This window comes from Ambystoma mexicanum, chromosome 6q (genome assembly GCF_040938575.1).
Source record: "Ambystoma mexicanum isolate Mex_15411 chromosome 6q, UKY_AmexF1_1, whole genome shotgun sequence".
Lineage (NCBI taxonomy): Eukaryota > Metazoa > Chordata > Amphibia > Caudata > Ambystomatidae > Ambystoma > Ambystoma mexicanum.
The window spans coordinates 296,845,369-296,858,913 of record NC_090937.1 but is presented as its reverse complement, the minus strand read 5'-3'; the positions used below and the strand labels follow the sequence as shown (position 1 = coordinate 296,858,913).

At 47.9% G+C, this 13,545-nt stretch overlaps 1 protein-coding gene across 1 annotated transcript in view; it reads right to left on the bottom strand.

Moving 5' to 3' along the window:
• B4GALT1 (beta-1,4-galactosyltransferase 1) overlaps positions 1-13,054 on the bottom strand; it is a 399,807-nt gene extending 386,753 nt beyond the window's left edge. The window contains exon 1 of the mRNA XM_069630783.1: positions 12,003-13,054. Coding sequence (XP_069486884.1) covers positions 12,003-12,399 — 397 coding nt within the window. The 5' untranslated portion in view covers positions 12,400-13,054. The remainder of the gene's footprint in view (positions 1-12,002) is intronic.
• Positions 13,055-13,545: the final 491 nt, after the last annotated feature.

Below are 13,545 nucleotides of genomic sequence, written 5' to 3'. Positions count from 1 at the left end.
CAAGACAATTGTCACTAGACAATAGCTAGTGTCTAGTGCATCTTTTGAGACCTGGTCCTATTGTTTTTGATGCTTCTTTGCTGGTTTAAACACTCTGGAATAAGATATCCCTGCACCCCCCCAACCCATGTTACCTTAAAGAGGCATTCCATTCATGTTGTGCCCATTTCACCTTTACCACTGAGACCACTGAAATTCTAGTAGCAATGGGGCTGAGTAGGAGTTAAGAAACTACTAATTGCTGCCTTCCTGCAACCAACCACCCAGTCTTTTCGCGGCAGAATATTCACCACACATATTCATCGCCATGTAATAGCCTGCAATAAATGTTTTTGTAAAATGTACAGCTTTCAAGTCTGAGAAAGGGAGGTGATCCTATTTAAGGGTGGGAGTATTTGAGGAGCTGCAGGGGGTACCCCCACGAATGTGGCTGCTGTTCTGAATTAAAAAAAATAAATAAATAAGAAAAAAGGTGAAAATGAAATCATAACAAATTCAGGGGTAAAAAACACACAACCTTCCTTCTGGCCATTAGTCATTTCATCACACCAGGTTAAAAGGGATTGTGGCAGCCTTAGTTGCCATTCTACTCAAGCAGTTGGTCTTGTAGACACAGGCCAGGGTTCAGGGTTTCCTGCTCCTGTCTTCGCTGTGCTTTTCGGGATCTCCACAAATCCTTGATTCTCAGCCTCTCTACCCCATCCTTTTTTCCCGATCATCTTTAGGTGTCAGTCCAGAATTAATGGGCACTCTCGGCCTTTGCTCCCCTTCTCCTTAAAGGGATGTCCTGTAGTCGCAGGCTGGGTTTACTGGACCCTTCTTTTTGGGTCTCTTGCCTGCTCTTCTTGGGGTTCCTTCTCCTGTGTTCAACTTGAACTTGAGGCAACAGGATATTATGCGCCTTGCAGTACTCACAGGCATGGAATTTATGAGGGACTATGTCACTTGCCTGCCTTAGTGCCTAGGCTGCTACCTTCTTCCCCAGCTCTCTCTAATCCTGCTGCTGTTCTACGCAACATCACGCCATGCCATTTGCTTGTTCCTCCTCCCAACATTAGCTTAACCCCATCAAATCAGGTTCTCAACCCTAAACCCTGACTTGGGTCAAGAGTTCCCCTCTAATATCTTTCTAATCTCACTAGATACGGTTTTGTTATCCTCCCGGCGTTCTCCAGCCTCCTCCTGATGCCTCAAACTGACGTCCTTCTAATGTTACCAAACATCCTGCTCTCTCAAGTTACACTCTGCTTTTAACCCACCCTCCTCCACAGGGACTACTTCAAACCTATTCTATTATATGTTCTCTTGAATCAACCTCCTCCTGGTGCCTTGTCTCCCCCAGTAGCCTCAAAATCCCTTCCTTCAGCTTCTAATACCCACATTGCCTTGTGAGAAATCATGCTCTTGTCAGCCCTCAATTGGGTTTGCACAAGAGGCTCTGATTAGCATGACCCAATTGGTTCACCTGTGTCCGCTTTGGGACTTTGTGTTGGCAAAAAGCTTTAGTTGGGAGGCATATGGTGAATAGCTACTGCCCCTCATCCAGCTCAATCCCGCATAGGTAAGGAGCATTACTAAGGCAACCGTACAGCCCATATGCCAGGCAGATATGCCAGGCAGATACAACAGGAGATGGACACAATCTAAGCTAAAGAGGGCAAGAATAAACGAACCGACAACGAAACAATACATGTTCATGCATTAGACACAAAGCAAATGTGCACTCAACCTGAAGAATGCAAACACTGGGTAATATATGCATTTATACATGAAGAAAAGTAATATGGCATCCATAAGACAAGAATACTAACATAAGCAATGTATAAACTGAATGCAACATAAATCACATGGGAATATGGGCAGCCATCTTTTCCAAAATGGAAACCGCAACATGCTTCTAAGTAAATGAAAGGCCTCAAGAGCTCATGAGAACTCTAAGTGCTGAAATAACAAAAATACAGATCGGTGCAGAGCCCAAGCAGTAGCTAGCAACCCAAGCTAAGGTTACCATGAAAAAAGGAGGGTAGGAACGTTGCAGTGAAAGCATGAGAACGATTCCCAAGACGCAAGCCATATATTCTTATATTAAAAAGGAACAACCATCCTTTGTAAACCAGGAGCGAGCGAACCATAAACCCAAGAAGACTCTACAATGACTAACTCAAGAGTGTCCGCAGTGCTTAAAGGAACCACAACACTTGCACAAATTGGCTCAAAGGATCGCTCAGGTCAAAGTGTTGGTCTTGGAAGCAAGACATTGCATAGCAACACAGGTTCAAATCCTGGGCTTGCACTTACAAACTGGTCCCCGGTAGTAAGCACGTTATAAAAGAACAATTATAATTACAAAATTAACTAAAATCCAAATAATTGCAGGGTGAAATATTTCCAAATGCGCTCTCATCACGTGACCCACATTTAAAGAACACTGTCTATTCATTAGCAATGAACGCATATAGGACACCTGCCTCACTCCTCATGCATATTACCAGTCACAAGGCGCTGCACAACGTTGAATACAAAGAATTCAACCTGGCTCATGGCCTAGCAATGAGGGATGATATTTTCTTTATTTGTAGAGAAAGCAGTCCATTGACCACTCTCCCCCTACTCCTATCTGGCTCATGCCTCAACAACCTGTCAGTTGCCCAAGGTTGATTAGTAAGTCAACCAATCAAAACCCCCCATGTTAGGCCACTCAGTATGTATTATGCCAACCAATAGAGATGTCTTTTTAGGATTATCAATTTTGAGGTGCTCTCAGGAGGAGCCATCAGATTGTTGCTACCCAATCAGAAGTGTATCCCCTTTAAAATGTATATGTAGCCAATACCCCTAACCAATCCCCGTAAGTCGTAGGTTTTGGTAGCTAAGATTACAGTATGATGTTAGTTATGACAAATAGTGTGTATAAAAACTGTTTTTGATTAGCACACAGAGTGGCGACATTTCAAGCATGTATGCTGTCCCTGCTTTATTTGGATATTAATAAAGCTAGGTTTTGCCTTGCACCTTGGCTATTTCCGTCATTGGCTTTGGTTTGATCTGGCCCCAGAGCCTCTGGGTAATGTTGGTACTTTCCAGGCTGTCTTAACACTGTGATTAGTTGTCCTACCATTTTAGATAGTCCTGTTGCCTGTAGTGCCCCAGTCTCTGTGTGACATTCCCGGTATTCTACATGAAAGTATGCACAGTGAAAATAAGTTGAGATTTTCCACAAGTTCCCTGTTCACTCTCTCCAACTTCACAGTGCCACAATGTTACTCTCACTGTGTTGCTATGCTCGGAGCCGTCAAAACCACTAGGGTGCCTCTGTAGCCTGTGTGCCCCCCCACAGGAAACCCTGGTGTGCCACTGATGTCTGCCCGAGTTCTGTAATGTAGTGTTGTGTGTTGATATGAGATCTGCTGGCTGAGTGCCATAATAAAAAAGTATGTGCTATCTGAGCAAGCTTGGCTGTTGGGCGCCATATGATTTTGGAGGGTATCTATGGGGTCTAAATTAAATTCTCCCCTGCCATGTGTCAGTGGGGGAGGGGAAAGACTCCCTCGCTCATGGCTTTCTTGTCCGCAGAGTTTATTTCTTTTAAAAGGGACAGTCTTTAAAATGTTCTCAGCTTCAAAATGTTCTCAGCTTCAGGACTACCTCGAAAACGTACTTTGAGCAATGGAAGAAGAGTATGGTTTTACTGATTCACTGTCTTATCAGGGTCTCTTGGAGGGTGGCGTGTAATAACTCTTACTGCCAAACTATACATACTGAAAAATGCAGGAATATTTGTATTATGTTTTAGCTTGTTGCTCTATGTTGTGGGAAGGGTCTTGTTGGGCGCAAGGCCTGGGTTTGATTAAGGGTGCCCAGATGGGGTAGACGGAGGGATGCTGCATGTGCCTGCTCCTGCCCAGTGATGGTGACCAAGTAAGGACGAACCGGTGACCCCTGGGCCCATCATGCACAGGCTCGTGAGGCACTGGGCCCCCATTGTCAACTCACTAGATGTTCCCAGAGTCTAGAAGGTGACTTAGTCACAGTAGTGAAAACCTGCATCTGAGGGACCAGCCTTGTACAGCAAGCGGAAGACATGCTACCTGTATCGGTTGCAGAAGAATATGCATCCGATGCTGTTTGAAGTACAGAATAACTTGTTAACAGCAGAACACAGCCACGTTCATATGCGGTGGATCAGGAATTACAGTAAGTGTTTGCTCTGAAAATTATGCTTAGGAAATTATGCAAGACTAGGGCCGATAACATCCAATCCTTGCACTGAATTGTGATAGAGTCACTACTGAGGAGTAGACATCCAAATAAGCGATCAGTTTACACGAGTCTGATGCACGTGAACACATCTGAGTGGGCCTAAATGCTTGCTATCATGACTCAATTGTGTGGGGGAATAACTAGTACATTCCTCAAAGAGGACTACAGTACTTTTACAGTGCAGCATTCAAGCAAGCACAGCACCCATGCATACATCCAGGAACGCTCTCTGGCCTTATGTGCAAAGCAAAAGCCATACCTAAGGCCTACTCTTTCAAAGCACATTATATGTGTAGATGCTGGTGAATCGCATCCAGCGATTAAGTACCTACATTAGACATATGCTCATGCTAATCTTGCTGACATGATGTATGTCATTCATAGCGCGCCTGTACACAAGTGTTTTGAGGCGCGAATGCTGCACACTCTTTCTGAAACAAACGTATATGCTAACTCCTCATGAGATGCCCAAATGTGTCATTATGACCCAGTCCAAAGCAAAATCTGTGCCACCAAGTGTAATAACGAAACAAGGCTGCGTTAGGGGAAGCATTAAACAAGCAAACGGTCCCCATAAATACAGGCCCTCCCCTACACATTCTTTCCCAGATTCCCAATGCAACAACGGCCTGATGGCAAGCTGGGTGGGAGAGAAGGGGAGAAGAACGGATATCTAGCAAAAGAAAGGGGCTAGGACTATCGAGAAAAGCAAGTTTATCTAAGAATTATAGGAGCGGACCAAGTAAAAGGAGTGCAGGATACAACCGATGTGTCCACTCGACCTACGTATGATCAGTCGTGTCAGGCTCACCTTTGGGCAACTATCATATGATATGGCATTTATAACGCGCTTATACACAAGTGTTTCAAGGCGCGAAAAGGCAAGGGAGGGGAAAAAAAAGGAGGACGGACAACGATCCTCCTAGGCCAGGTGTCATTCAGATTGCGCAAGGGGGGGAGGGGGGGAGCAGGGGAAATAGTACATGGGAATGTCACGATCCATGCCCCTGACCCCCTCAGGTATAAACAGCCCCCTGGCAGCAGTGGGGATAAAGCCTTTCACACCAACCCCAAGGGCCTTAAAACCCCATAATAAACATACATGGAGTCAGTCCTGGCGCCAGACTCATTATCAGAAATAAAGCAATACCAGTTTTGGACTTTAATCCAACAAGGAGGCCTATTACACAGCTCAGTTCTTTAGAACCAAGCCATGCGGTCTAGTGTTTTGGGTCTGGCTGGGCCTGGAACTACTTTACCAAGGCTATTTAAACCACACCCAGACAGCAGAACACGCTTCGCGTTATTCTGCACTCCTGCAGCGTAACACTCACCGTGTCCAGCTCCTGCACATCTGCTTCTCCGGGGGCCCGATCCTGAAGCCTTAGATTCGGATTCCATTAATAAACTAGAAGAACAAGAACAGCATTAGCGAGCAAGAGCACTTACCTGTGAAGTAACCAGCCATTAATCCATCCTGCGCTTCGCTTACCTCGCCCATCTCCAGAGTTCGCCGCAACCTGCAAAGGTAAAGAAACAATGACTGCATTAATAAAAATTCTTACCTGGGCAAGCAGCAAGCCCTAGCAGCACCCTGCGCTTCTCTTACTTCGCCCATCTCCGGGTTTCACCGCAACCTGCAAGGAAGAAGGAACAAGGTCAGCATTAACAAAGCACTTACCTGGGCAAGCAGTGCTTCGATCGCTCATCACTCCGGAACATCACTGCAACCTGTACAAAGAAGAGAACACAGGTTAACAATTAACGCCAATAAACAGTGCGGCGCTCCACGCATCAATAACTCACTGTGGTCTTAGCCATCGGCGCGGCAACTCCGAGATCGCAACCATCCCTGTGAAAACAAAAAGACATTGTTAGGGAACAGCGTAGTGGAGCAAGACGCTGAAAAGATAGAAAACGGAGGGAAAGAAAGAGACAGAATAAGGACTGAAAAGACATAACTCACCTGGAAGACAGCAAGCAGAGCCGGAGTCACAGCCGGTCTGGACCCGACGTAAGGGCACACGGCCAGTGAAGCAACTAGGTCCACGGAATGGCCGCACCAACCACACGCCCCTGCACAGAGACGCAGGACAGAGTTCAACGCACAGAAACCTAAGGTGAGCAATAACCCCAATGGAGGGGATTTGGACCAGAGGGAGGTGGGAGTTCACCCATCACAGAACCAGTATCTTAACCCCCCATTCTCCTGTTATAGGCGCTACCCAACATCTGGCACATAACCAAGCAGAGAGGGGTCCGGGATAGCGCTTAGACCTCCATCCAGTATCGTGTGGCAGCCCCGTGGATACCAGGTGAGCGGAACAGGAATAGATAATAACTATAAGAAAAATAACATCCAGCATGTGGCAAGTGCATGGGTAAGTGCGGACATCAGCTATCAAGGGCAGGTAGGGGGACTGTAGGGATGAATAACAGTCCCCAAGTGTGGGGGTTGCCAGGTGGGCAGTGCAGGTGTGTGATGCTGGCGGGGGAGGGACCTGTGCCCGCAATCAGAGGGTGTCCAGGTAGTCGGTGCAGTACCGGTTACAGCCAGGAGGTCAGCAGAGGAGAGAAAGCAGAAGCAAAGAAAGGTGTTGAGGTGCTTCCGGAACCAGAGATTGTTCTCCTCAAGTTTAAGGGAGGCAGGGAGGCTGTTCCAGAGGGAGGCACCAGCCGAGGAAAGAGATCTACCACCAACTTGTTGCTTGGAGAAGTGACTGACCCTGAGGGAGTTGGAGGCGGATGAGCGAAGAGCTTGAGAAGGAAGATATTTAGGAAGAGAGAGTTGATGGTATTGAGGCCCCAGACCGAAGAAAGCCTTGTGAACGATGCAGAGGGTTTTGAACTTAATCCTTGTAGCCACTGGGAGCCAGTGCAGAGATTTCAGTCCTGGAGAGATACGATCCCTGTGCTTGAGGCCAAGGACAAGTCTCGCAGTCCTGTTCTGGATGAATTGCAGAGGGCGGAGAGTAGAAGCAGGCAGATATAGAAAGAGGCTGTTTCAATAATCCAGCCTAGAGAGAACCAGAGCTCTGGTGACAGTGAGCTTCTGTGGGGGGAAGGAGACGAAAGACTGGTAGTGCGACTTCTTGGAGACATCAGAGATGTGAGGAGAGAAGGAGAGTGTGGAGTTGAAGATGACCGAGGTTTTTGGCCTTGCAGTAGGAGCAGGGAAAGGACCAAGGGAGGCCGGCCAGAGAGCAACAGGAAAGGGGGGAGTGGGTGTGCCAATGAGGAGAATCTCAGTCTTACTAGCATTAAGGCAGAGGTAATTGGCGGCACAGCACTCCTGGATAGCAGACAGACAGTCGGAGATGAGGGAAGGCGAGGAGGAGGCCTGGGGTAGCCTGAAAATGAGCTGGGTGTCATCTGCATAGCATTGAAAGTTGGGGCAGAGTGCGGTGATGTGGTGGACAAGGAGTGCCTGGTATTGGTTGAACAGCCAGGGAGAGAGGTTAGACCGCTGGGAGACACCACAAGTAGAGAAAAAGATAGAGGAGAGGAAGGACCCAAGTTGGACATGGGAGGGTAGGTCAGAGAGGAAAGAAGTCAGCCATGCCAGAGCCTGACCAGTGATACCCAGGTTATCACAGAGACGGTTCAGCAGGATGGCATGGTTGACAGTGTCAAAGGCAGATGAGAGAGATCAAGCAGGATGAGGACACAAGGGGTGTTAGAGTCAAGGTTGGAGAGCAGGTCTTCACAGATGTTCAGGAGAGCAGTCTCCATGCTTCTGGCAGCTCTGAAGCCAGACTGATGATCATGAAGACAACCAACAGATTCAGTGTGGAGATTAAGCTGGGAGATGGCCAGTTTCTCCAGGAGCTTGCCCAGGAAGGGAGTGATGGAGAGTGGGTGACAGTTAGCCAGGCATGAGGGGTCGGCAGAGGGTTTCATAAGAAGAGGGTGAACAAGGGAGTGCTTCAGGGGGATGGGAAGACTCCAGTGGCGAAGTAGTGATTGCAGAAATCAGCCAGGGCAGGAGCCAGGGAGTCTGTGTGATCCTCAATAGTTTTGGAGGAACAGGGGTGAACCTGTTTTGATGAGACTTTCATAGATTGGACTTGTCTAGAAACGTATGCGGAGAACAGGGGAAGGGCAGACAAGGAGGGGAGAGGGGTGGATGCAGAAGGGCTAGAGGAAGAGCAGGGAGTAGGGGAAGGGAGGGGATAGGAGGCGAGTGAGGACAGGATGTCCTGAGTTTTAGAGACAAAGTGAGAGGCCAGTGCCGTGCAGAGGGCCCGTGAAGGGACAGGAGAGGTAGAGACTGCGGCAGGATTGGCCAGTTCCTTGCAGATTTTAAAGAGTTCAGCCGAGTTGTTAGATGCCGCAGAGACGCGGGCTTGGACACGAGCTCTCTTCTTGGTAAGGACAGAGAGCTGGTATTGCCTTTGCAGCAAGCCAGTTTGTCAGAGGATGTACATGAAGCATGCCATTTCCTCTCGGCCACCCTGCACTTGCGTTTTAGGGTGCCGAGGTCCGAGTCGTACCAGAAGTTGCACTTGACTTTGGGCTTCAGGCAGAGTCTCATGACAGGGGCAAGGATACCAAGAGTATCAGAGAAAGCAGAGTGGAGCGTGGAGAGGGCTGTGTCAGGGTGAGTCAGCCAAAGAGGGACGAGGGGGGAGGAGGGGTCATCAAGTAGAATGCCCCGGTGGTCGTTCTCGGTTAAGTGAAAAACTGGGAGGTGAATCACAAGATGATGGGATTTTTGGTATAGAGAAGAGAGAAGACCAACCGCCTTCGACAGAATTCCAGAAAACAGTCCCTTTAGGAACTCCATATGGAACGAGATACTCCGAAGACGGTGGGTGTAAGTGAGGATTAATGATATCCCTGGCAGGAAACCCTTGCTCCCAGAAGGAAAGCGTTTCACGTGGAGGTATATCCAGAAAGGTATTCCCCGAAGCAAAAACTGAGTATCTGTGGTGAAGATTGAATGTACAACACTATCCATACGATGCATGCAGTAGTAACCATTCCAGGGTTACACTAAGAGGGAGGCTGAACTAGACCTGCAGATGTGCCTTGACGTTTCTACTTGAGTACTTTCTACTCCATTTTTCTTAGCGCCAGCTTGTGAGAAAGGTACTTTCTTGTGTAGGTTGAGCCGAATACTGCAACCAGTAAACCAGAAAAGGAACAGGAGCTGGTCGCATACGCATGCCTACACTTAGAAGTAATGAACAACAATGCTCACAGAAACGTAATTCAATTCGGCCGAGAGGTTTCTTCAGTTGGAGAATCAGCTACGCTTAAAATGTACATAGAACGCGCGATCGAGGGCAGTGCGTAGAGTTTAATGAAGAGAAGCAAATATAAACTCGTTTTTTCGCCATAAAAACTTAAGTTAACTAAACAGGAACTGTGAATGCTCTGTGACGTTTGTAATTGAAGGTTTCGGAAACATTGAAGGCAGAATGCTGCAGCTTGCTGCGACAGGAGCGTTTCCACAGCTGCTGCCCAGCGCTTACGGACAAGCCCCAGCAAGAAGAAAACCACTGGGGATTCCCGGGAGGGGGCAGTAACGCACAGCCTCGCTTGGATACACGCCCTATCGCCGGTAACCGGAGGGAGAGAGGGTGGAGAACGATTGTTTCAATTTCTTACTTATGCAAACATTTTTTTTGTTAAAGTGCTGCGGGCTGTTAGAGCGCGCTGACCCTTTGCTGGGCACAGAGCCACAACAAACAGACCTATCTGCTTCCATAACGTTGTCCCCTCTGCTCGCTTTGCACACGTCCGATTTTACAACGTCAAGGAACCATTCGATGGGGAAGGTTCATACGCAGAATAGCCAACACAGGTCATGACATGTCGAAAAATGGTCGGTGTGCACCACCAAGGTGCCGTTAACGTACTCGTCATCGTGATATTAAAGGAGTGGGGGTCAAATTTAAGCCATAGATTGTACTGCTCCAGTCGAAATTGCGGAACACGTACATGGGGTAAACGGGCATGACGCATCACTGCGTACACACACGCCCGTGGACACAATAAAACGTGAACGCGTGATTTGTATCCTAGTCGAAGGTGATGTGCCCCCCCCCAGATTATTAATGCATGAATATTGTTATTAATCCCCTAACCAATCAGAATGTTCAGACTGCATTCAATAACTGCTGGTACCGATTGCATTCTGGACATTCTATCTTCAAAAGTACACAAAGCACAAACATGCAATTCCCCGACGAGAAGATTTTTTTTTTTTTTTTAAACAAGACTTTTCCGCCCTGGGGCGAGTTTTTTTTTGCTGCAAGAGAAAGCTAAATCATGGGATGTTTCTCTTTCTTATAGATAAATGTACTTTTTTTACATGACACCAAATGCACGCTCAAGTTAAACTTGTTCCAGTATAACGAACCAAGTGTGAAGTGAAAAGGCTTGACTTATGAAGACAACCTTATTAAATATACAACAAAAGTAAAACATTCAATTGTATTAACTCAGCTTCTCTAGTTATTCACTATTAAAGTAACGTTTTTACTTCATCACAAACAACTCCAAAACCTGCACTGCTGTTCCCACTATGAGCTAATAGCCTTATAGACATCGGGCAGGGTCATTATGGATTGGGATGGAATGACCCTCCCAACTTATGGCCATGGGTTGATGAGCCCCCTCCCTCGGTCTATAAGCCTATATTGGCCTCCCACAAAGAAGAACCCGTAATGCGCAGAAAGCTATACCGCATAGATCCGATTTTCAATTGCATCAAAAGCAAACAGGTTCCCCCAAAAGCAAGCAGCGCACCCTGCCCTCCCCTCGACCACTAGTGAGGCGTTGCTTATTTATTTATTGTTTGCTTGTTAGGTGCTCATGCAGCAAGTAAATACTGTTTCAAAGCGCCCACGGGCAAAGGGAGGGAACCATATTAAAAAAGATAAGACAAAAGTATTTAAAAAACAGTGGAGGGAAAAAGGGAAAAGGAAAACAGGACGTGCCTACGATGCCCTGAGAGTATTCAGAACGTGCAAGTACAGCAAGGAAGAGGGCAGAGGGGGTAGGTGTTGGAGTGTCCGTGCTCGTGGATGAGCCACAGATGAAGTGCATGGCACACTCATTCACTCCACACTTATTCATTCGACATATTTCAATTAAAGGCACACAGAAACCTTGGAATATACTAGGTGTACAAAAATGTGATAAAACGCCATCATTGCAACACCATAACAGGGTGGAGCTATTATTTCTGTTGAATATAACTTCCAGTTCAAACCTCTGCACTATTCGGAGGTGGCATTTAGAAGGAATAGGCCACTCCATACTTTGCTACAATCCTGTCCATGCACTCTTTGTTTGGGTGACTAGTTCTCCTTGGTTTCATTGTTACCCTTCTAATAATGCAAACTATCCTGCACAGACTTAAACAGGTAACTGACTCTCGGACAAACATTTGAGAGACATGGCTATGCCTAAGCTCCCTCTATGTTACCCATCAATTGTAATATACGATACTTTACTCGAGTCCCGCCTCAAAGACGCCTCGTTTGGAAAACTCAACCAACTTCATGCAATCGTATCTGGTCAAAAATGGATACGTTTCTAGCTGCGATCATTCAGACAATCATGCGGAGTGCTTTTGAATCAGAGTAACTTATCAGACAATAAAAACACCACATTGGTACTGCTTTGGTTTCTGCAAGGGGGGAAAAACAGTACATATCGCCGGTTACAATAACTTTTTTTGACAAGAGTTACCAACAGGGAGCCATGCGGGTGGTCAGGCACTCACTCACCCAGCTGGGACGGCATCTCCTGGCAGTCGGGTAGCGGCGGGGTCGCGGCGTCGGTAGGAGTCCCCTCGTCCCCTGGCACCCGCCATACATTCATAATAGTTCGGTCAGCACCCCCGGGAAGAGCAGGGGCCTCGTCTCCCACGTCCACCTCCATGGCACCGGCCTCTGCGATCACCTCGGGCAGCCTGCCGGCAGGCAGCGCAGGGGGAAGCGTGGCGTTGCGGGGTCCCCCAGCGTGTTGCACGTCGGTGAAAAACTCAAAGAGTCCCCGCTCGCTGCCCACAAGGTAGTAGACCAGAGTGACGCTGAGGTGCAGGGCACAGAAGAGTACCAGAAGGCGGCAAGCCTTCTGCAAGGTGGTGCCCGGTAGCAGCTGGGGAGCCGGCGGGTCCTTCATGTCCGCGTAGACCCCGGGCGAGGGCGTGCACTGCGGGGGAAGTACGGCTAGTTTGCAAGATTAAGGCACGGCGAGCCCTGTGCCCTTCACGGGGCTGTCCGTGTAGAGGGAAGGTCCAGCCTTGGGAAAAGTTGGCTTCAGATGGGGGAGGGGCATTACAACAGAGATGTGGGCAAAAGTATTCCGGACAGTGGACACCGCTCCTGTCGGGGGTTTTAGCTTCTTGGTTTTTAACTTGGTGATCATGTAGTTTATTTTTCTGTAAGCGTGTGCGATCCTACCATTGAAAGGAGCGCCAGGGGCACTCCAGCCACTCGCCCCAGGCAGCCCCTAACTAACTGTCTACTGCTCAACACAATATCCGGCCATGCTCCGCCCCCAGACGAGGGGAGGGTCACCACTATAGGGGGTCATTATAGCCCTGTGCCACCCACCTCCACCTCCTCCTCCTCTTCTTCTTCTGCTTCTTCGTCTGGCACCGCCCTTTCCTCTGTGGGTTACTTTGCCCCCCTCCGATGACGCACATTCATTTCCATGTGTCTGAATAACTCCTGGTCTGCTTCGAAAGCAAACGGGGAAGGAGAGGAGAGCTTACAGCTGGCAAGTAAATCGGTGAATGTGGACCTTACTCTGTGGCCCCGTTGAACCGTTAACCGGGAAACAAAGTCGAGCGGCGCCATATATGACTTTGGGAGTTCGTCGGTTTGCACAAGAGATGCTGGGAGGAACATCGCACGTGACCAGACGCTTATCTAGAGGCCTCAGGCCCCTCATTTTCACCCATGTTTTTTGGGCACACAACTATCTACCACATGCCACCATTGTCCCTCTATGACACTTCGATGGGTAGAAAAACATCAAGCCTAAAACTATCCTTTCTTATTCAGGAAGTAGGGTTGGTTTTTCATTCACCTACTTGTTCGCACTTTGAAATTAATTGGTTTCTAATTGTTTCTGTTTACCCTACAGAAAAATGTGGGGATTACTTACCGGTAATGTTCATTACTCCTAGTTCCGTTCTTCGTCGTCACAGTACTTACTCAAACATGCCGAGTTTCACGACCAGGCGGGTGGGAGATTTTGCTCCTAAAGCAGAACGGAATTTCCCATAGGACTGCATTGGGGTTTTAATTATTTTAGGCAGGA